The following is a 26,332-nucleotide window of genomic DNA, read 5'->3' on the forward strand; positions in this document are numbered from 1 at the left end:
ACAGAAAAACCAAAAGAATAACTATACTTAAATAAACAAATTAAAAAATATATGATAAACGAATGAATTCTAATAGAGAATACAAATAAATACATAAATAAATAAATAATTATAATATAACAGTTTAACAGTGAGCGTGCGCGGTGACGGCGTGATGACGTCTGAGGTGAAGCTCCGCCCCCTGACCGCTCGCGCTGTAATGAGAGTGCAGCTCGCGACGCTTCCTCAGTGTGGAGGAGCAGCTGGAGAGAAACACGGAGAGAGAAACGGGAACTGCAGTTATTGCTGTTAAACATGGTTTTATACCGTAAATATTCACTACCGAGAGGATTTACTCACTAAATAACCTTCACCGGAGGCGTGTGAGTGCCGTGAATGGAGCTTGAGCGCGGAGAGAGAGTGTGAAGGTAAGAGATGAACTGTGTGTGTGTGAGACAATAATAGTAACCGCTGAGTCCTGAGAGCCTCAAATATCAGCGACTAATGCTGACAAACTCCAACAAACTTCACTTTACTGCCTTTATTTCAGCTAAAACTGGTTAAACTCGGTCTAAAGTCTCTTACAGCTGCACCAAGGGTAAAACTGAAGTTAAGTCAGGCGACAGCTGAGCTGCTTCATCTCACCATTGTTACAGAAACGTCAACGACCATCCAAGAACAAAAGAGAAGAAAACCAGACAAATAGAGACGAAATACAGAAATAAAACCGACCTAGAGATACTAAAAACCTTCATTCACTCGTAAGGAACTGGGGTTTCATGGCTGTTGGGGGTTTCTACTAATATTTGAATCTGTTAGTTACAGCTGGAAAGTCTATGGAGCCTTGAACAGAATTCCACCCAGAGTTCCAAGTCTTTTAGCGGACTCTTTTATCTAGATCAAATGAGAGGTCCAACACTGGTTGCGGTGGGACTTGAACCACCAACCTTCTGATTACTAGTCCAGCACCTTGTGAGGAGCTTTCTCAGAAGAGCGGCTGTTAATAATATAGCTGAGAAGATCACATAGAGGTCACTTTATTTTGAATGGGTCGTCCAACAAGCTCATGGTCAGGTGTCCACATACTTTTGGACGTATAGTGTAAACTGGGCTCTCAATACAGAAGTCTATCGATCCCAAGATTTCCACCCAGGGCTCAAAGTCCTTCAGCTCTGAGGTGTGACCGTCGTATATCTTGTCAGCGACTAGGGTTGGTTATATCAGCTGACTTTTCTGTGCCCATATAAATAAGGGATAGCTCGACCGATCGCACTCCATTCCTTCAAGTCCAAGTCCTGAACTCGGTGGCTCGGTTGGTGATAGAGTACAAACCCGATAAAAACAAGTACAAACTGGGATAAATTAAAAAAAAAAAGTTAAAGAAAAGAATAAAGTACAAATAAATTTTATTTAAATGTACCAAAATTTTGTAAAAATTAAGAAAAAAAATATAATTCACCAACAATAACAAATATAATAAAAATATAAAGAAATAGGATATAAAATTAGGATTTACAAATTAAAAAATAATAAATAAATTGTTTTTACACAAATTTTAAATGTAAAAATATTTCATATTTATTATTATTCAAATATAATTAAAAATTTTTTTTAAATAATGTAATAAGTTGTATTAAATTAAATTAAAGAATTCTTAATCTTTTTTTTAATATACACAAAATAATCAGTAATATGCAAAGTAATTTTTCTAAGCATTTAAAATCTAAGTATTACAATAACACACACACGTGTATATATATAGTCAGAACATCTCCAAAACTGCAGCCCTTGTGGGGTGTGTCCCGGTCTGCAGTGGTCAGTATCTATCAAAGGTGGTCCAAGGAAGGAACAGTGGTAAACCGGCGGCCGAGGCTCACTGACCAGGGTTCCTCATAACTGATCCCGCCTCTGCACAGCTCTGCTGGCTGGTCGATGCGTCGAGGAATGATGCTGACCGGGGTGCGTCTCTCTGTACACGAAGCTGATCCGCATATGAACTCGCCTCGTGCAGGTGAAAAGATGCAGTGGGTACTGCATACGTGTCGGAGGGGGCGTGTGGCACCGTGACCCTGTGTAGCGCACGGAATTGCGAACGAGGGGTGTCGCTATCAGACATCCGTCCAATCAAATTTGTTGTCCGCTCACATAGAACACAACAGGCTGGAGGTCGCTGGTTCGAGGTCGGTTCCCTGTAGGTATACAATTACTGACCCCCACAGTCCAGTTGATGTTTGGTTGATGGATCGTAGTCAGCACTGAAATAACGACATGATAACGGCACGGTAGTGTAGTAGGTGCAGCAATGTTGTTGGGATTTTTCGGGAATCTGCGTTCCTGTTCATCCCGAATGTGTTTCCCTGCGTCTCACAGTCCGCATTTATTTATTTTTCCTTATTATTTCCTTTGGTGACTTACGAAACATGCCAGTAGGTGGATTGGCGAAGCTAAAATTTATATTCCCAAGATAGATTGGTGCCCATTCTGTCATTTCCAAGGTCACTTGATGATGTCGGTGGCGGAAGCTCCGAGGTTAAGGTACTGAACCAGTAATCAGAAGGTTGCCAGTTCAATCCCCATTACTGCCAAGCACTAACAGGGTATGTGTTCCTAATAAAGAGGACAGGGAAATAAAACACGACTTTAAAAAATCCCAACACTGCTGCACCTGCTACACTCGTGCGTACACACGGCAGGACGCCGCCAGCCTGTTCGTGGATGCACACAGACTCAAGAAGAAGGAAACTACGAACATGAATGTCGATCGGCGGTGGCCAGCGTTTGTCACAACGAAGTAAAAAGTGGAATCCTCGCGGCCGGCCTCCTCACGTCTTCGCTCTCTAATCACAACCAGCTGACGGGTTCGGCCGCCCCCCCGGAGCCTCCGGGACCAAGGTGAGCGCCGTTCGGCTAACGGATCATCAGCTCGGCTCATATCGGATCAGATCAAATCATCGGTGACGTGAGCTGAGACACGGGCGGAGACGTGATTGTGGTTCCAGACTCGTGGCTGGCGTGTCGGACCTGGTTTCATAGCACCAGCGTTCATTCCTTCAGGCTCGGGGGGGGGGGTGGGGGGGGATTCTCTCTCTCTCTCTCTCTCTCTCTCTCTCTCTCTCTCTCTCTCGCCCGCTCTGTGGGGCCTAATGAACACCATGTGTTTGTGTAAATACCTCGGAAATGTGAAAAATCCGCCGCCGGTTCCGAACCGCCGAGCTCACGGTGCCAAACGTCAGCCTGAACTCTGCGAGGCGCCGCCCAGAGAACGTGGGTCACGCCTGCGAGATAAATAAATAAATAAATTAATAATAGAAAACGTCCTGTTAGAAATACGGAAGCTCTGGTGAGAGTGAAAAGAAGCTGCACTTCCTCCCGGGACTTCCCTAAATCGACTCACGACAGAGCAGAAGTATGTGGACACCTGGCTGTTAGCTTCCACCACTGCACCAGCTAAAACATCCCTGTGCTCCTTTGATCAGGCTTGAACAGATTTTGGACTGTGCAGGTGGGAATTTGTGCCCGTTTGGTTGTTCATCGCTGCTCCGGTTCATCCCAAATGTGTTTCGGTGTCTTTGTGGCATATTTATGTATATGATATACATCCTGTATATTATATGATACAGTCCTCATATGCATATATATATATGCATGAGATATACATTATGTTTATTATATGATATACATATATAAATATATCATAGTCATATATATATATATATATATACAGGTATATATACAGTATATATATATATATATATCATATAATAAACATAATATATATCACACATACATACATATATATACATATTTATATTTATGTTTGTATATGATACACGTCCTGTATGTTATATGATAGTCATTCTATATATATATATATATATATGTGTGTGTGTTATATACATTATGTATGTTATATAATATATATATATATATAATGACTATTATATAACATACTTAATGTACTGTATATCACATCCATATATATATATATATGTAATGACTGAGATATACATTATGTATATTATATGATAGTCATCCTACATATATATATATATGTGTGAGTGTGTATATATATATATATATATATATATATATATATATATATGGATGTGATATACATCCTGTATATTATTTGATACAGTCAGCATATAATACGTATCTAAATTTAAACTCTAATTTTTCTCTCCGTCCCGCAGGAAGTGGCGAGCTCTGTACCATGCAGGCGAACAATGGCTCCGGCCGCCTCCCCCTTTTCGTGGCTCCGCCCAACGGCTCCGCGCGCTACTCCCCGGTCCGGGTGGCGCCGACGCGATCCCCGCCTCCCGCCAAAACCCCGCCTCCACCTCCCATACCTCATCTAAAGCCTCCGACTCCCGCCCCGGCCCCGCCCCGCCCCCCCGCCCTTCACCTGTCGGAACCTCGGGACGGCCGGGAGCGCGATCAGAGCCGGCGGAGGAGGAACGCCTACATCGTCACCGCCGCGTCCGTCGCCGCGCTGCTCCTGGTGCTGATCCTCGCACTCGGCCTGCCGTCGTCCAGCGACGCCGTCGACGGTGAGCGTGTTTTGGAGTGTGTGTGTGAGGATTTGTGACAGTTCAGTCCAAATTGGATTTTTGAAGCCGCTGACGTTCCACTACATTGCGAAGGTGTTTAAAGGGGTGTGTCCACATACTTTTGACCATGCAGTCAGTCACTGCTTTATTCATGTATTTCTTGATTTTGGATGCTGTAACATAACTGTGGGGGAAAAACCCACAACTCTGTGCTGCCTTGTTTACATTTCTCGACATCATTATCACAAACGAAAACATGACCGACCCCTTTGCTAAACCGCCAGCGTCTTAATACCAGGAAAAGGCTGTTAAATAAAACTTCCCGTTTGCTGTGTTTGTTCTAGAGAACTGCCCTGATCACGACCCGACGCTGAGGAACTGGAACCCCGGTCAGAAGCCGAAACAGGCCGTGGTGGTGCGCAACGGAGAGCGGCTTCGGCTGGTGGCGTCGGCCACCCTGCTCTCCCTCACCATCAAATCGGGAGGTAAGGATTCACCAGTGCGGGTTCGGATCTGCTAATGCCTGGGCGTCCACATACTTTTGGCCGTGTCGTGTGTATGTCGGGATGGATTTCGGCTTGCCGACGCCCCTCTGCTGTGTCCTCACAGGCCTGGTGGTGTTCGCCGACCACAAGGACGGCTCGAACAACGTCACCCTACGTACCCGCCACATCTTGATCGAGGAGGGCGGCGGCCTCCACGTGGGCGGGCCGAGATGCCGCTACCGCTCCCGCGCCACCGTCGCCCTGCTGGGCCGCTCGGACGACCCCTCCGCGCCGCCCGACCCCGAATTCGGGCGCAAGTTCGTGGGCGTGCGGGCCGGCGGCACCCTGGAGCTCCACGGGCCGCACCGGCCGTCCTGGACCCTGCTGACCCGCACCGTCCCGGCCGGCGGCCTGCCGGCGGGCGGCTACGCCTTCCAGAGGAACTTCAGCCGCGGGATCAACCTGCGCGTGGTGGACCAGGACACGGGCGCGGTGCTGAGCACCGAGCGCTTCGACACGCACGACTCGCACAACGACAGCAGGAGGCTGAGCCAGGCGCTGCGGGACACGCCCGACGGGCGCGTCGTCACCCTCGCCGTCGGGGACTCGGCGGTCAAGAGCCTCCTGGAGGAAACCAAGAGGACCATCCAGGAGCGACTGGGCAGCCGCTACGTCTACGAGCTGCAATACAGGTGAGGATGGAAATTTCCCCTGTGCTCTCTGGCGACCTCTGCTGGCTGCGCAACACCCATGTTGGCGTCTTGACACCAGCCAGGAGCAGTTTTTTATTATTATTATTATTATTATTATTATTATTATTTCTTAATTGGAGGACCACGCTACTCTCTCTGTATTTTTTCTGCCACCTCGACCCGCCAGTAGGAGTCGCTGTTGCTGCAGCAGGTAGGTTAAGCAGTGAGGCATGTGGCACGCCGCTTAGCGAATTCCTTTCGTTACAAACGTTTATACATCTCGTCCTTTCCGACAAACTGGCCACGTTTTTTTTTTATATAACGTATATAATTACATAAATCAGCCCCGCCTCCTCAGTGGTTTAGCCAATCAGATAAGGGCGCCACAAGAAAGAAGACTTGTGATTCGACGAAACCGAACATAGTGTTCGAGTGCTTCAGCTACGTCCCGTGTATGACTTACATTAGACTGAATAAATAATGTGCTTTCATTATTTGGTGGCCAACAGTTTGGGGAAGGTCCTCTCCCGTTCCAGGACACAGACACACACATCTCCGTTCAAACATCCTTGAGATGAATCGGGAAGGTCGATTGCTGACAGACGGGTCCGAATTCCCACAGACGCACTCCAAAATCCTTGAGAAAGCTTTGGTTTTAATAGGTGCGAGAGTCGTGTTTGGACCACTGTGTAAGCGCTGAGCAGGACCCACTGAGACCCTGACGTCCTCGGGAACACGAGCATCCAATGTGGAACCAATCGAGCGACCGGCGCGGCTGCCGTCCAATTCGTACCTAATAAGGCCTCGGCTTGTCGGTCGCTCCGAGCCCAGCGTTCCGTTCCCACTCTCTTCTGTGGAAAACATTTCGGGGAAGGGCCTCCCTGCGCTTCCTGTATCTCTGTTTGGACGGCGAGAGAGCAGCGCCGGAGGGTCAGCCAGGTCCGTTTCCAGGATGTCTGTTGGAAAATGAGCTGACTTTCGTGTTTCCACGACGTTCGAGTGTTTCTGCGGTTCTTCAGCGGAGGAAAAACACACGGTCTGCACCGACCTGGCAGCCAGGCCAAAAAGTCCAGAAGTATGTGGACACCTGAGTAAGAACATGCTCTATTTTTCAGGGAAACCTTCCTACCAGAACCTGCGTTTTTTTATGTGCCTTTGTGTCCAGGTTTGATTGAACTGAAGGTTCTCCGGATCTTTCCGTTGTGTTCGTACCGGCGGAACGATAAAACTGACTGGGCAGTTCTCAGGAAGAGAGGAAGCGAGGGGGCAGGATGCGCGTACACAGCGGCCTTCAGAAATCCCGACTCCCAAGCTGGCGTGTGTACGCGACTGGTATCGGACGCGCGAGACACGAATCCGATGAGCGACGCCTTTGTAAGGGCGTCGGTACGTAAGAGCGGGGGTCAGATTCCTTTTCAGGTGGTCGCTAGGGTGTCGTTAAGCACTCGCTGTGGTATTTTAGGTGGTCGCTAGGGTGTTGCTGGGTTAAGCGTTTGCTCTGGTTTTGTTCAGGCGGTTGCTACGGTGTTGCTAAGTGATTGCTGTGGCATCCCAGGCAGCTGCATGGGTGTTAGACTGTGGATTTAGGAAATATTCAGACCCCTTGATTTTTTGTGCCCTTAATGAAAATAATTTACATTTTTGACATCAAACTACAATTAATTATGCAAAATGAGGAAGTATAAATATTTATACCCTTTGCTGTGGCACTCCAGATGTGGATCTGGTGCGTCCTGCTTGCATTAATTACCTACTTGCTTTACGATAGTCAGGCTTTGCGATATGAATTGGTTATAGGTGGTTGCTAGGGTGTTGCCAGGTGATTGTTAGTGTCCCAGGTGATTCCAGGTCATTGCATTTGCACATTACTGGTTACAATTTTGGTGGTTTGTCCATTGTTGTACCCCTGTTGGGCTGCTATTGCACACCAAGATGATTTCTGCTCTGTTCCAGGTGGTTGGCTGGGGTGGTTAATAGGGTATTTCAGGTGGTTTCTAGGCTTTTGCTCAGCATTTCCTATGGTATTCCAGGTTGTTGTCAGGGTTTTGCTCTGTGGTTTCCATGGTATTCCAGTAATCTTTACGGGGGTACTGGGGGGTACTGTCATATCTCAGATCTCAGGTGGTTCCTTTGGGTGGTTGCTAGGGTGTTTCCAGGTGATTTAGAGTCCTAGGTCATTCCAGGTCATTGTATTTGAACATTACTGGTTACAATTCTGGTGCATTGTCACATGGTATTCTAGGGGAGGCCATCAGAACTCATCTCTCAGGTGGTTGAGTGTTACTACTTAGATGTTAGGTGATCACTAGGGTGTTGCCAGGAGGTATCAGGTCATTGTATTTGCACATTACCGGACACAGATCAGATGCTTCATCTCATTATTCGTCCCTGACAACGTCCCAGTGTGGTTTGGGGGGTCAGATATGTAAGACTTTGACCCCGTTCGTACCCGCCCCGGTCACCCCCGAGGTCAGATGGACACGGGAGCTTTGCTCATGCGGGACGCAGCCAGCAGCAGATCTCGGTTCCTCGAGAGCTGCGTTCCAGCGGTTCTGACTTCACTCTGTGAGCGCCTTTGATGCTCGGGCCTGGCACGCACCCTCGCCGACTCCCTCCACAGAAACAGAAACATCTGGCAGCGTAACGTGCAAAATTACGCAACAAACACGAGCCGGGCCAAAGCCCGCCCGCGGTCGCCTCCCGACCGTACATCTTGACCCCCTCTGGGGAGCCGTGTGTGTGTGTGGGGGGGGGGGGGGGCTGATTCATGATCCCGCTGACACCGGGCAGCTCGTCTCTCGAAGAATCGCTCGGCTCCGGCGTCCTGCTCAATGTGGCTTTTGAAAATGACTCCGCCGGGGGTTCGGCTTTATTCTGTTCTAAATATAAAAGCCTAGTTATTATATTTCCTAATAATAACGATAAATATCGGGACTCTTACAGGCCGTGTAGCGTTTATGTAACGAGGCTCTGGGGTTTGGGTTTCGTGTTCCGCAGGCAGGCGTGGGCCCTGGTGTCGGTGGTCGGCGGAGGGAACGGCTCCTGCACGGAGGACGTACGCGAGCACGAGAACCACGACACGGGCGGGAAGGCGCTGGCTCGCCGAGACTTCGTCACCGTGGACGGCGTGCGGTTCTTCGTCATGGCCTACAGCGAGTGGAGCAACGGTGAGCACCTCGGAGTAAAGGAAAAAAACACATAAACACTCTTTTGAAGCTGGAGGCTTTTATCTTAAGCTTCTAGAATAGTCTCTTGATATGACCTTGATAAACCTAAGGATGGGTCTTCCTGGGTCTTGGTCCATCTTTCAGAACTTGGGGCGTCTTGGGGCATCATTCAGAGCTTCAGCTCGACGAGAATGGGTTTTTATGGGTCTTGGTTCTCCTTGGTCCATCTTTTAGAACTGCAGTTGACCAATCATGTGACTTTTATGAGTCTTGGGTCTTGGTCCGTCTTTCAGAATTTAACTCTTAGAACTTCAGCTCACCAATCCCGGATTGGTGCATCTTGGGACGTCTTTCAGAGTTTCAGCTTGGCGAGAGTGGGCCTTTTATGTGTCTTGGGTCTTGACCCATCTTTTAGAACTGCAGTTGACCGGTCATGTGACTTTTATGGGTCTTAAGTCCTGGGTCTTGGGTCTTGGTCCGTCTTTCAGAACTATAACTCAACAAAAATGGGGTATTAATGGGACTTGGGCTGTTCTTCAAAACTTCAGCTCACTAGCAGTGGGTCTTGATGGGTCTTGGTTCTTCTTGGTCCATCTTTCAGAACTGCAGTTCAACAATCATGTGACTTTTATGAGTCTTGAGTCTTGGGTCTTGGTCCGTCTTTCAGAATTTAACTAAATTTAGGTCCTTATGGGTCTTTTAGGTCCATCTTAGAACTTCAGCTCACCAGTAATGGGGATTGGTGCATCTTGGGGCGTCTTTCAGAACTTCAGCTCACCAAGAATGGGTCTTTATGGGTCTTGGTTCTTCTTGGTCCATCTTTCAGAACTGCAGTTCAACAATCATGTGACCTTCATGAGTCTTGGGTCTTGGTCCATCTTTCAGAACTGCAGTTCAACAATCATGTGACCTTCATGAGTCTTGGGTCTTGGTCCATCTTTCAGAATATAACTAAATTTAGGTCCTTATGGGTCTTTTAGGTCCATCTTAGAACTTCAGCTCACCAGTAATGGGGATTGGTGCATCTTGGGGCGTCTTTCAGAACTTCAGCTCACCAAGAATGGGTCTTTATGGGTCTTGGTTCTTCTTGGTCCATCTTTCGGAACTGCAGTTCAACAATCATGTGACCTTCATGAGTCTTGGGTCTTGGGTCTTGGTCCATCTTTCAGAATATAACTAAATTTAGGTCCTTATGGGTCTTTTAGGTCCATCTTAGAACTTCAGCTCACCAGTAATGGGGATTGGTGCATCTTGGGGCGTCTTTCAGAACTTCAGCTCACCAAGAATGGGTCTTTATGGGTCTTGGTTCTTCTTGGTCCATCTTTCAGAACTGCAGTTGACCAATCATGTGACTTTGATGGGTCTTGATTGGACTTGGGCTGTCCTTCAGAACTTCGGCTCACCAAGAATGGGTCTTTCAGGGTCTTGATTCTTCTTGGTCCATCCTTCAGAACTTGCAGAGAACAGCCTGCAGACGGGACACTTCCTCTTTTGATAAGTTGTGTTGTGTGTAGTCCACTGTCGGACAAAGACGCCTCTATACGTCTTCTGCTGTGGAACCGACGACCAAATCCATACGTCGCTTCCTCCAGCTATAATAGCTATAAATATCTCCGACTAGCGTGACTGGAGATGATCGCGCCATCAATGGTCCGATTGAGTGACGGATCTCGGCGAGGCGCCGACACGTTCCTGCCGAAAATCGGAAGCTCTTTTATCTGGGAGGGATCAAAGCTCCTTTGAGGGGGTCCGGATCGCCCCCTCGGGAGGCTCCTACCAAGCTTTGATCCGCTGATGCCAGCTGCATGACTTTCTTTGGTCTGCATGGACCTTGAGGTCGATACTGTCCACAGCCAAGCAGGCTTTACACAGCCAGGGTTTTTTTTGGCTTCGTGACGAAGCCAAAAAAAACCCTGGCTGTGTAAAGCCTGCTTGGCTGTGGACAGTATCGACCTCAAGCTCCGAGCAGCCGGTTCTGGCGCGAGTTCCTTTTCCAGCGCTGTAGCCTCCAAGCCCGTTGCGATGTAAAGCTTGCTCGACCGCGGACAGTTTCACTCACGGTCCAGAAGCTTCTCACACGACTCCCCGAATCATCCCTCCGCCCACAGGTTACCCCATATCGGGCTTCCGGGTGGACGTGGTGGACCAGGTGGTCCTGGACGTCCAGGACGACGTGAGCGGCTGGAGGCCGGGCGAGAGGATCGTGGTTGCCAGTACCGACTATTCCATGCACCAGGCGGAGGAGTTCACGCTGCTGCCCTGCCCACACTGTACCAACACACAGCTGCGACTACAAGGTGAGACCGGGTATTTGACCCATGACCACATTTCACATCGATTAAAAGGCATTAAATATATGGACATGTAGTGAAACGTGACCCGCAGTTAGTTGTGTGTTTATTAACAGAGGCAGATCGGATCAGATTTGTTTACAAATTATGTAGTCGGCGCTTATCTGGGCGTTTTTCTACCCGTTATCTCGAAGCTTAATTTGTTTATTTGAATTCTTTCTGTGTTCCTCAGGGGGCGTCAGATCAAAGGCGGCTCTCAGTTTGTTTAAAGTCGATTAAACCGATGTTTACAGATTTAATGAACGATGATGGAGTTTCTCTGTCCGAGGCAGGAAAAGATCGGAGGTCCATCAGTAGGCAGAGATCGTGATTTCCACCGTCTCTGGGCCAAAAATATGTGGACACCCCTCTAATATTCAGGTTCTGGTACTTTACCACTTACATGATATATGACGGCACGGAGTTGTGAGACCGTTGGGATGAATTGGAGCGCTGGGTGTGAGCCGGGCCTTCCCGTATCACATCAGAACATCCCTTTGGGCTAAATGGACACAAATTCCCATAGGCACATCATGTGTCCGGCCAACTTTGTCTCAATGCCTGTAGTTTTGAAATGAGGAAAAGTCAAACAAGCTCATGACCGGGTGTCCACATACTTCTGGCTATATAGGAGGTGCAGAAGACTTGATTGATTCTTAATTCTAATTGATTTTTTTTTATCTCGTAATTATTTCAACTTTAATCTCGTAATTATTTTAACTTTAATCTCGTAATTATTTCAACTTTAATCTCGTAATTATTTCAACTTTAATCTCGTAATTATTTCAACTTTAATCTCGTAATTATTTCAACTTTAATCTCGTAATTATTTTAACTTTAATCTCGTAATTATTTCAACTTTAATCTCGTAATTATTTTAACTTTAATCTCGTAATTATTTCAACTTTAATCTCGTAATTATTTCAACTTTTATCTCGTAATTATTTCAACTTTTATCTCGTAATTATTTCAACTTTAATCTCGTAATTATTTCAACTTTAATCTCGTAATTATTTCAACTTTAATCTCGTAATTATTTCAACTCTAATCTCGTAATGATTTAAACTTTAATCTCGTAATTATTTTAACTTTAATCTCGTAATTATTTCAACTTTAATCTTGTAATTATTTCAACTTTAATCTCGTAATTATTTCAACTCTAATCTCGTAATGATTTAAACTTTAATCTCGTAATTATTTTAACTTTTATCTCGTAATTATTTCAACTTTAATCGTAATTATTTCAACTTTAATCTCGTAATTATTTTAACTTTAATCTCGTAATTATTTCAACTTTAATCTCGTAATTATTTCAACTTTAATCTCGTAATTATTTTAACTTTAATCTCGTAATTATTTCAACTTTAATCTCGTAATTATTTCAACTTTAATCTCGTAATTATTTCAACTTTTATCTCGTAATTATTTCAACTTTTATCTCGTAATTATTTCAACTTTAATCTCGTAATTATTTCAACTTTAATCTCGTAATTATTTTAACTTTAATCTCGTAATTATTTCAACTTTAATCTTGTAATTATTTCAACTTTAATCTTGTAATTATTTTAACTTTAATCTCGTAATTATTTCAACTTTAATCTTGTAATTATTTCAACTTTAATCTCGTAATTATTTTAACTTTTATCTCGTAATTATTTCAACTTTAATCTCGTAATTATTTTAACTTTAATCTCGTAATTATTTCAACTTTAATCTCGTAATTATTTCGAAACTTATACGACTTTATTCTCAAAATCAAAACTTATTTAAGATTCTTTTCTTTAAAGTGGCCCTAATACGCCGTTGTAGGTCCCCAGTATTTAACAACACAACAAACTAATAAAACTGCGTCACGTCAGTAAACTTAGTTAAAAGTGTCTATCAGATTAAAAACAATTAGACAAGGTCCTTTTAAAGTGAAAAATTCTAATTGATTCTTAATAATTTAATTCACATAATTAGCCTGAAATCTATAATATAAAGTGGTGTCCACATTCTTATGTTTGTGCCCCTTTAAAACCCACATCAGTTCCTTCTGACCCCCTGTGACCACCTCGTGTGTGTTTGTGTCCTAGGGAAGCCCCAGTACGCCCACATGGGCGAGATCGTGGACGGCGTGGACATGCGCGCCGAGGTGGCGCTGCTGACCAGGAACATCCTCATCCACGGAGAAATGGAGAGCTCCTGTTATGGCGACAACTGGTGCCAGTTCTTCGCGCACGACACCTTCGGGGGACACATCAAGGTCTGAAATCCTAAACCTTCCCCAGACCCTAGAATTGAGTTGTGGTCTACAGCTCACGATTATTCGTAGCTACTATCAGTTCGTTGCAGGCAGGCCAGTCTAGCACCTGCACTCTTTCATTATACGCATGGCTTGGAGTCGTCCAGTTTAAAATAAAGTGTGTGTGTGTGTGTGTGTGTGTGTGTGTGTGTGTGTGTGTGTGTGTGTGTGTGTGTGTGTGTGTGCAGATCCTGGGCAACTTCTCGTCGGTGCACATGTCCCAGGTGGAGCTGAGGCACATGGGACAGCAGGCCGAGCGGGACAGCCACCCCGTCCACTTCCACATGTGCGGGGACGTGGACGAGCGCCGCGCCTACCTGGACTCGCTCTCCATCCACCACTCGTTCTCCCGCTGCGTCTCCATCCACGCCACCAACGGCCTGCTGGTAGGCGTGTTTGTGTTAAACACAACCTCACAGAGGTTTCCAAAAGTATCTGGACACCTGATTCACAGTACATAAAGTGAATACTATGATACTACCACCACCATGCTTCACAGTACGTAGAGTGAATACAGTGATACTACCACCACCATGCTTCACAGTACGTAGAGTGAATACAGTGATACTACCACCACCATGCTTCACAGAGTGAATACAGTGATACTACCACCACCATGCTTCACAGTACGTAGAGTGAATACAGTGATACTACCACCACCATGCTTCACAGAGTGAATACAGTGATACTACCACCACCATGCTTCACAGTACGTAGAGTGAATACAGTGATACTACCACCACCATGCTTCACAGTACGTAGAGTGAATACTTTGATACTACCACCACCATGCTTCACAGTACGTAGAGTGAATACAGTGATACTACCACCACCATGCTTCACAGTACGTAGAGTTAATACAGTGATACTACCACCAGCATGCGTCACAGTACATAGAGTGAATACAGTGATACTACCACCACCATGCTTCACAGTACGTAGAGTGAATACAGTGATACTACCACCACCATGCTTCACAGTACATAAAGTGAATACTATGATACTACCACCATCATGCTTCACAGTATGTAGAGTAAATACAGTGATACTACCACCACCATGCTTCACAGTACGTAGAGTAAATACAGTGATACTACCACCACCATGCTTCACAGTACGTAGAGTAAATACAGTGATACTACCACCACCATGCTTCACAGTACGTAGAGTAAATACAGTGATACTACCACCACCATGCTTCACAGTACGTAGAGTAAATACAGTGATACTACCACCACCATGCTTCACAGTATGTAGAGTAAATACAGTGATATTACCACCACCATGCTTCACAGTATGTAGAGTGAATACTATGATACTACCACCACCATGCTTCACAGTACGTAGAGTAAATACAGTGATATTACCACCGCCATGCATCACAGTATGTAGAGTGAATACTACCACTGGCGTGCTTCACAGTATGTGTGGTGAATACAGTGATACTACCACCACCATGCTTCACAGTACGTAGATTCTGCGAATCCTGGTTATTCCACACGAATGCAGATTCGTCTCATATTCGCACTTTGATGGCGCCTGTCTGCTCTTTTGTTCTTTTTTTAGGTAAGGGACACGGTCGGGTACGACACCCTGGGCCACTGCTTCTTCCTGGCGGACGGGATCGAACAGAGAAACACCTTTTATCACAACCTGGGCTTAGTGACCAGACCGGGCACCATTCTGCCCACCGAGCGCAACGACACCATGTGCACCAAAATACGTGACCGAGTGCACGGCGCCTACGTTCCCTCGCCGGCCACCGAGTGCAAGTAGGATCACACACACACACACACACACACACACACACACACACACAGAGTGACTCAATTTAGTGACGCTTGACCTTCATATGGAGTTTTAACACATGTTGTGTGTGTGTGTGTGGACACTCCAGGGCTGTGTCTACATTCTGGATCGCCAACCCCAACAACAATCTGATCAGCAACGCAGCCGCGGGCTCACAGGTACCCCCGTTCATCCCGTTCCCGTTCAGATCCCGGACGCCCGTGATGCTGATTTATTTGTTTATGTATTTTTCTTCTTGTTTTGTTCTGTAGGATGCCGGGATTTGGTTCGTCTTTCACAACGCCTCCACCGGGGACTCTCACGGCCTCGTACCCGAGACCAAGTCCGAGCTCACGCCGCTGGGCATCTTCTACAACAACCGCGTCCACTCCAACTTCAAGGTGGGTCTTACCGTCCACGTCTCGCTGTGTTAAATACAGACAACATAAGGTGTGGGCGGAGCCTTGGAATTTAGGGAGGGGTGGGAGGACTGGGTCATTAATACAAATTCAACGTAAACCAGGGTGGGGGGCAATTACTTATTCACACAGGGCAGGTTGATGGCATTAAATTTAAGTATTAACTATTTACTATTGAGTGTAGCAAACAAGTATAGAAGAGAATAAGGTGGGCCTGTATCAGCAATGCGGATGAACCAATCCACCTTCTGCATGCTGCCTCCATGTGGTAGGTTTAGCTCATGAAAGCGCCAATACAACCCACTTCCAGAAAGAGTTGGGACACTAGATAAAATGCAAATATATAAAAAAAAAAAAAAAAAGGTCAGCATGTGACAACATGGTTAAAGTGCTGGACTAGTAATCAGAAGGTTGCCACTGTTGGGCCCCTGAGCAAGGCCCTTAATTCTCAATTGCTCAAATTGTGTTCAGTGATGATTGTAAGTCGCTTTGGATCAAATGTAGAACGATTGGTGGATTGGTGGATTGGTGGGTTGGTGTGGGGGTGGTGATTAATCACCATTTTTGTGTTTATTTTCATTCCCTTTCGTATACAAATGACCGATGCCACTGCTGACCGTTTCTCCAGGCGGGTCTGTTCGTCGACAAAGGAGTGAAGACGAGCAACGCCAGCGCCGCCGACCCCCGGGAATATCTCTGCCTGGACAACAACGCCAGGTCAGGGCACATTCGTACTCACCCGTCACTGTACGTACTGTAAAGCATGGTGGTGGTAGTATCACTTTATACAGCAGTTAGTTCCGACCTTGCAATCTGATTGGTTGAGAAGCGTTCTAACCGTGCTGATATTGGTGATAACAGCACGATCTTTTCACACCACAACTGTATTACTCCGCTGACGCGTTGCCAGTAACGACAAGTTTCATGCACACAAACGCGCACGCAGGCGACACCGACCTTTATTCCCGATCGCGTTTTAAATCCGTGATCTGATACACAATCTAGTGCACCGTGTAGGGAACATAAATCAATTGTCTAATTCACTATCTAGTGCACTATGTAGGGAACATTAATCTGGGATCTGATATACAATCTAGTGCACTATGTAGGGAACATATATCCGTGATCTGATATACAATCTAGTGCACTATGTAGGGAACATTAATCTGGGATCTGATATACAATCTAGTGCACTATGTAGGGAACATATATCCGTGATCTGATATACAATCTAGTGCACTATGTAGGGAACATTAATCTGGGATCTGATATACAATCTAGTGCACTATGTAGGGAACATATATCCGTGATCTGATATACAATCTAGTGCACTATGTAGGGAACATTAATCTGGGATCTGATATACAATCTAGTGCACTATGTAGGGAACATTAATCCGTGATCTGATACACAATCTAGTGCACTATGTAGGGAACATAAATCCGGGATCTGATACACAATCTAGTGCACTATGTAGGGAACATAAATCCGGGATCTGATACACAATCTAGTGCACTATGTAGGGAACATAAATCCGGGATCTGATATACAATCTAGTGCACTATGTAGGGAACATAAATCAATTGTCTAATTCACTATCTAGTGCACTATGTAGGGAACATAAATCCGGGATCTGATACACAATCTAGTGCACTATGTAGGGAACATAAATCCGGGATCTGATACACAATCTAGTGCACTATGTAGGGAACATTAATCCGTGATCTGATACACAATCTAGTGCACTATGTAGGGAACATTAATCCGGGATCTGATACACTATCTAGTGCACTATGTAGGGAACATAAATCCATGATCTGATACACAATCTAGTGCACTATGTAGGGAACATAAATCAATTGTCTAATTCACTATCTAGTGCACTATGTAGGGAACATAAATCCGGGATCTGATACACAATCTAGTGCACTATGTAGGGAACATAAATCCGGGATATTTATTATGAAATTCAGGGCTTCTTTGATTTATTTTCTTTCTTTATTTTGTAAAAACTGTTGTATAAAAGCAATAGAACACTCGAGGTCGTGCGTTATCACGAATAACATCACGGCTGTGATGATCTACTGCGACCGAATCACAGCCGTGATGTTATTCGCGATAACACACTCCCCCTCGTGTTCTATTGCTTAAGTATAACCGCCCAGCTCTCACAACCCCGAACTACCACCACCATGCTTCGCAGTACGTACAGACTTGCTGCACCACATTCTTACATTTTGTAGCACAAGGATTGAACTTGCGTTAATTGGTTTGTTGATTGGCGGCCCCGGCGCGTAACGATCCCCGACACCTTCGTTTTTTTTGTGTGTGAACGCGGCAGGTTTCGGCCGCACCAGAACTCGGACCCCGCCGAACCACGGGAGGCGGCCGTCATCGACACGCTCATCTCCTTCAAGAACAACGACCTCGGTGCCTGGATCCGCGGTGGCGACATCGTCATTCGCAACTCCGGGTAGGTACCCGGGAGTGACCACGCCCATCGCTTTTCTACCAGTTTTCTGATTAGCTGATCATGTTGTGTGTGTTCCTGTTTCCCGCAGCTTCGCAGACAACGGCGTCGGACTGTCGTTCGCAAGGTACCGCGTGCGTGTGTGCGTGCGTGTGTGTGTGTGTGTGTGGACCACCTGACCATCAGCTGACCAGTTAAACGTTCCATCCCAAAACCGTGACACCATATTTCGGACTGTGCCTGTGGGAATTGTGCTCACAGTTGCTGACAGGTGTAACAAATCGGTTATATAGAGGAGGCAGCAACAGTTTAGGGAAGGCTCGGTGTTACCATGGCACCCGGGATCCGAGAACGCGCTCCTGTCGCAGCCGTGGGTCGGCCTGGTATTATGATATGGCAGGAGGGCGCAGGTTCGTTTCCCGCTCGCGTATTTACTCGTATTTGTATAGCCGAAAGTATGTGGACGCCACTTATCAAAATCAGGCTTAGGTAATGAACTGGAACATCGACCGAGACTTTCTCGACCGGCATCAGTGCCCAGTTATATGAATTCTGTCATATTTTGACTGAACAGGCACAAATTCCCACAGACATACTTCATAAACTGGGACGTCCAACGAGCTCATGGTCGGGCGTCCGAATACTTTCGGCCATACAGTGTGCATCCAGGTCACAGGATTGACCCCGGGGTCTTTCTCTCGCCCTCCCGCAGCGACGGCAGCTACCCCAAAGACGTGGGCTCCAGCCAGGAGGTCTCCGAGTCCCTGTTCGTGGGCGAGAGCAGGAACCGAGGCACCAACGGAGGACAGAACAAGTACTGGGGCGTGGGAGGAGTGGACGGCAAGATGAGGACGCTGCCCCGCAACAAGTGAGAGAAACGGCGCTCGTCAGGCTCACGCGAAACGGCGTCCCGGTTGACCGGCGTGTTCATGATTTTCCTTCGTGCGATCCGCAGGACGTTCCCCATCCGCGGCTTTCAGATCCTGGACGGCCCCGTGCGCCTGACGAAGAGCACGTTCAGGTCGTTCACGCCGACGCCGGAGCGCTTCAGCACCGCCGTGGGGTTCAGCCTGAAGAACGGCTGGCAGCTCACGCCCAGGAACAACCTGTCGTCTCTGTCCTTCCTGTCCAGCGTGAGTCTCTCACACACAGTTTATACGCATGACTCTAATTTAAAACAGGTTTCTAGGTTATTTTACCTGAGCAGATGTACTGTACAGTTAATAGCCAAAAGTATCTGGACACCTCATTACGTTCAGCCACATCTATTGGCGCCATCTAGTGGGCACAATCGGCCCAATGCTTTTGTTGGTATGTTGTAGCGTTCTTGTTTCATGTTCCCCCCCGTGTGCCCAGGTGACCCTGAGGGCGTTCTTCGGCCAGCCGGGCCAGTGGTTCGAGGGCAACGACCTGGACGGCGACAAGAACACCATCTTCCACGACGTGGACGGCTCGGTGAGCGGCTACCCCGGGACGTCGGCGGTGAGGGCCGACAACTTCCTGCTCCGCCACCCCGACTGCGTGGACGTGCCGCGGTGGAACGCCTGCGTGTGCAGCGGCCGCTACGCTCAGGTGACACGCTCGTTGCGTTACCATGGCGACCAAGCTGCCTATCGTAGCTGTTGGTCGGCCTGCTATTATGGGATGGCAGGAGGGCACTGGGGCGTTTCCAAAGTATGTGGACACCACCTCTTAATGTTGAGTGTAGGTGCTTCAGTCACTTTTGCCCCCCCCCCCCGGCGCTGTTACTATGACAACCAAGCTGCCCATGGTAGCTGTAGGTCGGCCTGCTATTATGGGATGGCAGGAGGGCACCGGGGCGTTTCCAAAATCTGTGGACACCAGTTCTCAATGTTGAGTGTAGGTGCTTCAGTCACTTTTGCCCCCCCTGCGCTGTTACTATGACAACCAAGCTGCCTATCGTAGCTGTAGGTCGACCTGCTATTATGGGATGGCAGGAGGGCACCGGGGCGTTTCCAAAGTCTGTGGACACCACCTCTCAATGTTGAGTGTAGGTGCTTTAGCCACTTTTGCCCCCCATGATAATGCTTGGTGCTGTTACCGTGACAACCAAGCTGCCCATCGTAGCTGTAGGTCGGTCTGCTATTATGGGATGGCAGGAGGGTTCGAGGGGCGTTTCCAAAGTCTGTGGACACCACCTCTTAATGTTGAGTGTAGGTGCTTCAGTCACTTTTGCCCCCCCCTGGCGCTGTTACTATGACAACCAAGCTGCCTATCGTAGCTGTAGGTCGGCCTGCTATTATGGGATGGCAGGAGGGTTCGAGGGGCGTTTCCAAAGTCTGTGGACACCAGTTCTTAAAGTTTAGTGTAGGTGCTTTTTAGCCACTTTTGCCCCCCATGGTAATGCTTGGTGCTGTTACCATGACAACCAAGCTGCCCATCGTAGCTGTAGGTCGGCCTGCTATTATGGGATGGCAGGAGGGCTCGGGGGGGCGTTTCCAGTTTGCGTACTTATTCGTATTTACATGCACAACGTGGCCGAAAGTATGTGGACGCCACCTCTTAGGATTAAGGTGCTTCGGCCACTTTTGACCCCCTAACGTACCCGCTGCCAAAATCTCCACGCTGGCACTGTTACCATAGCAACCGAGTTGGCCGACTCGATTTGCCCGGCAGTCCGATCATAGCCTTTCACCTGCCTGGCCAAAAGTATGTGGACACCCGGTGGCACTGTTATAGGATGCCGCCTTGGCACAAGTCCGTTTGTGATCGTACACATATTGCCTCACCCACTACCGAGTTCCAAACCACCTCTGGAAGCAACATCAGCCCGAGAACTGAGCATCACAAGCTCCGTGAAACGGGTTTACACGTCCGAGTTCCCGCACGCCAGCCTAAAACTAACATGTGCGATGCCAGTCGGCATTTAGAACGGTGTAAAGCACCCTATCACTGGACCTGGATCTTCACGAGCACCACTTATTCTAACCCCCGATGTTTCTTCCCAGGTGTACATCAAGACCCAAGGCGTCCCCAACCTGAGCCTGTCCATCATCAGGGACGAGTATCCCGACAGTCCCCTGGTGCTGAGGGGCATAAACAGCCAGACGGCGCTCTCGCAGCAGTACCAGCCCGTCCTCATGCTGAGCAAGAGCTACACGCTGCACTGGAACGGCCAGGCGCCCAAAGAGGTCGTCCTCTCGCTCGTCAACTTCGACCTGTGAGTGCGCCGGGTGGATTCCGCTTCTGTGAGTTCTGCGTCTGAAACCGTGACAAACACGCGCCGTGTCTTCTTTCTGGTTGCAGGGGCGACTGGGCTCTGTTTGGGCTCTGCTACCCCTCGGACACGGTGTTCCAGGTGATGTCGGACATCTACGACCGCCAGAAAAACGTCTTCGATGGCATGGAGGACTACGGCTCCGTCTCTTCTCTGGCCGAGCTGGAGAAACGGCCGCTGGAGAGGAAGTACTTCTTCGACCGTGCCGCCGGGTAAGACTGACCGCTGGGCAAGAATGGCGAGAATAGACGGACGGATCAAAGTGATCCATAAATAAATTCAATAAAATAAATAAAATGAAAGGTGGGCGGGAACAAAAACTATTTTGGGGCGGGGTCAAAGTGACCTTAAATAACCCTGCAGTACAATAAAACTGCAGCTGTGCTTATGCAAACACGATCGGCTGTGTCTGAGGGTGGGCAGGTCGAAGGGATTCCTCATAGCTGCTGCAACAGCGGCCTCTGCTGGCTGGATCAATGTGCCTATACAGAGATGCCGAAAAACAGAGAGCAGTGCGCGACTCTACGTACACGACACTGATCCCTGTGTGAACCCGCTTCATGCAAGCGGAAAAGAAGCGGTTGACTACTGCACGCAGCTTTGTGCTAACAGTTTGGGGAAGGCTCTATCCTGTTCCAGCATGAATATGTATCGCTGTGCACAACATGACATCCATAAATTACCCTGAATTTAACTCGACTGAGCACATTTGAGATGAATTGGAACGTCGACTGTGAGCCAGGCACCAATCCAAACGACTCCAGAATCTTGCTGGATTGGGTTTCGGGAATGAAAGGTCCAAACGAAGCGCTCGGTCAGGTGTCCATATACTTTTGATTTTCTCCCCCCGCAGCTTGCTCTGGCTGTTCACTCGCGCTCGGCACGGCCGCGACGGTCACGGCTACTGCTCCGTCCGGGGCTGCGAGCGGGTCAAGATCACGGCCACCACCGGCACCAAGCAGACGTGTAACTGCACCGCCGCCGCCTACCCCAAATACGCCAGGGTGCCCGGCGCCCCGGCGCCGATGCCCGCCGTCGACGCCGAGCCCTGCGGCGACTGTGGAGCCTCCAAGGTGAGTCTCTCGGGACGGCGTGATAAAAGTAAGTAGGAATGATGATGCGAAAGTGGGCGCGGTCACAATTCAGGACTTGAAAGCTACATACTGCAGTGAAATGTCATGATGCTAAGCTAATAGCCCTGTGAACAAAGAACACAAAGTGGCTAATTCAGACTCCTAGCTGATCGCGAACCACGTCGCTACGTCCGTACGTTCAAAGGTCAACGTAGTGGAGCTTCTGGTTCGGTTCCTTTGGCGAGTTTTAACTAGCGGCAGAAGTCATGCGCATGTGTCTCAGGAGTTGAAGTCTAGACGGCTGTAGCTCGGCCGCCCTCGGTGTCACACGGTCAAAATGAGGAGACTGGACAGGCCAGACGCTTAGCTCATCAGTCTGTCAGGATGGATTCCTCATTAGCGCTGCAACAGTGCAACAGCGGCCTCTGCTGGTTGGTCGAAGGCGCTTGCTCAGAGATGGTGAATAACGGAGAGCAGTGCGTGACTCTCTGTACTGGCAGGTGAAAAGAAGCGGTTGTCCGCAGCACTACAGGACAGATGAAGCTGGGAAGCTGGATATGACTAAATTGAAAGAAAAAGTAATAAATAATCATATTTTCAGAGGTGGGGGGGGAGAGGGGTCACTTTCCTCAAGTCTTAACGTAACCATAGAGATAAAATGTAGCATGGGCGTCGACCTCCAGTACAGCCTGCGTTTGTTCCCCCGTGTAGCGAGTCTTCTCCAGCGACCCGTGGAACAGCTACGTCCAGACTCAGATCAGATCCCTGAACGTCACGGACGAGCAGAAGAACCGGACCGGAGCCTTCATCGCCGTGAGTGGCACCAATCCTAAGCTAAAAGCGCGTAAGCACGTGGGGCGTGGATGGGCGCGGCCCTGAATCGTGTGTCTTGTTTTTTCCTTCTTCGTCAGGTGAACGGCAAACAGTTCAACCTCGACAGAACCGGATTCCTGGTTCTCACCGTGGACTCCTGCACCGGGGCGGTCAGCGGGAACTCTGTCTTCTCCAAACTGGACTCCAAGATGGAGCAGCATCTCAGAACGGGGATTCCACAGCGGTACGGTAACAGTTATGATGATATATACCCGTTGTATACAATCGTATACCTGCAGAGCTCATCTGTACGGACGGCGTCATTAATAAAGTGCTCTTATCCCATCCCCCCCGCCCCATCCTGCAGGTCGATCGTCCTGATGGCCTCGAGAGGACGACCCGAGGGACTCGCCGGCGTCGCCGAGTACCTGGTTGCTATGGGAACGGCCAAGGTGGCGGACCTGCGCGGAAAAGGTTTGTACTGCGCACGCTTGGCACAGTGCTTTAGATCCTGTCCTTGCCTACCGAGTGCGTTTCCTCCCAGCTCTGACGGCATGCGACAGGTGGATTGGCAGCTCCAGATCGGCCCCCGTGCGCCTCGTGCGCCAGCTCTCCGACCCGAACCGCTGACCTTGTCCTCTCTCTCCAGGCAGCCTGGCGTTCTTCGGCTTCCGAGGAGCGGCCGCGCCCCCGCCCTGGGTGTCCCTCCTGGCGGACCCGGGTCAGGAGGTCTGGGAGAAGTTCATCCCCCTCTCGCCGGACGCGTACCCCTGCCCCGGGCGCCCGGAGCCGCCGCGCCGCCGGGACGAGGAGCTGCTGCGGAAGGCGCGGAGCTGAGACGCCGACCTGCGAGCGGGACGAACGTGAACCCAAGGACTCTATTTATTTTCGGGAAGGAACGTGGGGGGTTGGGGGGGGGGGGGGGGTGGTGCTGGGGTGTTGGAATTCGTGACATTTCTGTGTGTGTTTTTTTTCTGTCTTGCACTTTCGTCCCGTCCAAACAAACTTCAAAGCAAAAGGATCAAAGGATCACACACGAGGATCAAGGGACTTCACCAGCCAAAAGGCATCAACCAGAGCGGAGAGAGCGTCTGCTACCGTGACGACTGCAGAATTTAAGGTAGCACCGGGCTGGACTTCTCAAGCTTAAGCTCCGCCTGCTAAAACGCATACCGCCTTAATAGCAAACCAACCAATAGAAACTTTTGAAATCCATGTTTAATACACTAGACTGAGTTCGAGCCCCGGCGGTGCTACCGGCCCGGCCGGGCGCCCGGCGGAGTCGGAGGGAAGGTCGAAAAGGTTCCACCTTCCTACCTGAAGTCTATCATGCTGTACGCTGTACGTAGGAATTTCGCCAAGCTCCGAAATGACGCGGGGGTGGCCACCGCGCGGAGCATATCATGCCTCTCCGTGCGCGATGCGGCTCTGCGTAGGTTGCTACGAACGGGAAATGGAAATGACTAAGTGGTGGGGCGGGGGAGGGGGGGTCAGTTGAACCATAATGTGTTGTTTTGTACGGTGTGAAACTATCGAAGCGCCCGCTAGCCGGCGTCACTAATGCACCGATGTTTCAGAATCGATTACGTTCGTTTGTTTATTATTGTTTTATTCCTGCATTCTTTTTCCTCCATATTTTAAATATTTATTCAGTCGTTTTAAGGTGGCGCTTTGGCGATACCACCTTAATCGCTGCTGACTGAAGGACTCACGACTCCTAACGTGCAGTTTTAAAGCAGACGTGCCGATATTTCGTCGTTGTTTATTTTCTAGTGTGCTAGATCGTAGCGTTTTGCACATCGCAACCCGGATTTCCAGGCGCCAAAGATTACGCTCAGGTGGCGCAGCGGTAAAAACACACGCTGGAACCAGAGCTGGATCTCGAATACGTCGTATCGAATCTCCGCTCTGCCCTGCCGGCTGAGGCTGAGCGGCCACTGTTGTTCAGATACGGGCGGGACTAAGCCGGATGGGTTTTCTCTCTCGCTCTCATGACCGGTGCAATTACGACTCTGCTGGCTGATTGATGGCGCCTGCACGGAGATGAGAAGAGTGCTCTCAGGGTGCGTCTCTCCGTACACAACGCTGAGCTGCACTGCACTCGTCAGAGTGTAGGCGACGAGATGCATACGGCTGCTGCCCACGTGTCGGAGGGGGCGTGGGTCAGCTTCGTTCTCCTCGATCAGAGCGGGGATCGGCATTGCTGGTGTGCGCCGTGTAAACAACGTCCGGATGTGAATCGTTGCTGTTTATGACACATTCTGAGCCTCTTCTGCCAAAGGAATCGGCAGCTACGCTAACAATATCAACACTAAGGTTTGCACAGACGCTAAGTGTCGTATCGCATCGCACCGTTACCCATGGGGTCCCGGGTTCGAGTCCGAGGAAGGAAAGGCGTTTGACAATGCAGCTGAAGGAACTGAGCATTGAGAACTGGATCAAATGATGAGCCTATTTCTGAATTTCTGGGCAAAGGGCGCTCGCCAAACCGTTAGCACAAATTAAGAACTGTTTTACCTCGACTGTATCTGAGAACTGTCTGAAAGCTCTAGGAACTCGGGCTTCTACTGCTCCGTAGTTCAACTGTGCTGTGCTTTATACCCTGATCTTAAGCTTGAGTGAACCAGTCTGTCTATTGAAAACACAACTACATGTGAACGTCTCCTGGGAAGTTTTTTCTTTTGCCGGAAATCCCGTCAGTTTTGACGTTATTCCAGAGGTTCTCCAGCTTTCGTGGTCATCGACCCCACCGTAAGGGCTCATATGCGGCTCCTAATGCCAAGGGTGAGAACCGCCGCCTCATTCTGTTCACCCGAGGGTGGATGACCAGTTAACCACTGTGCTGACCGGGACGAGGTTTTATCTGTAAGGTTTGAGGATTGTTTGAGGTGCACAGGTGCCTTTCTGTCCTTCTTTTGTAACGTGTTTTTTTTTCTACTTCTCAGTTTACTGTAGTAAAACGTTTGTGCTGAACTTTTGATTAAACTTATTAATTGTGTTAAACGGATTCTGTCGTTTTTTGTGTGGAAATTCTTCACCCGCGA

The 26,332-nt window shown here is 48.5% G+C and overlaps 1 protein-coding gene across 1 annotated transcript; it reads left to right on the top strand.

The window, feature by feature from the left end:
* The first annotated feature begins 256 nt into the window (after positions 1 to 256).
* Positions 257 to 24,186, top strand: cemip2 (cell migration inducing hyaluronidase 2). Its single transcript, XM_063017598.1, has 24 exons — positions 257 to 407; positions 4,173 to 4,529; positions 4,874 to 5,014; positions 5,139 to 5,706; positions 8,704 to 8,873; positions 10,982 to 11,170; positions 13,279 to 13,448; positions 13,676 to 13,873; positions 15,054 to 15,259; positions 15,385 to 15,454; positions 15,548 to 15,676; positions 16,323 to 16,411; positions 18,036 to 18,167; positions 18,256 to 18,291; positions 18,877 to 19,032; positions 19,120 to 19,297; positions 19,521 to 19,736; positions 21,134 to 21,345; positions 21,432 to 21,614; positions 22,256 to 22,475; positions 23,187 to 23,288; positions 23,387 to 23,532; positions 23,656 to 23,762; positions 23,938 to 24,186. The coding sequence occupies exons 2-24, from the start codon at positions 4,193 to 4,195 to the stop codon at positions 24,123 to 24,125; spliced, it is 4,143 nt and encodes a 1,380-aa protein (XP_062873668.1). The 5' UTR covers positions 257 to 407; positions 4,173 to 4,192; the 3' UTR covers positions 24,126 to 24,186.
* The last annotated feature ends 2,146 nt before the right edge of the window (positions 24,187 to 26,332 follow it).

This window comes from Trichomycterus rosablanca, chromosome 21 (assembly GCF_030014385.1).
Source record: "Trichomycterus rosablanca isolate fTriRos1 chromosome 21, fTriRos1.hap1, whole genome shotgun sequence".
Lineage (NCBI taxonomy): Eukaryota > Metazoa > Chordata > Actinopteri > Siluriformes > Trichomycteridae > Trichomycterus > Trichomycterus rosablanca.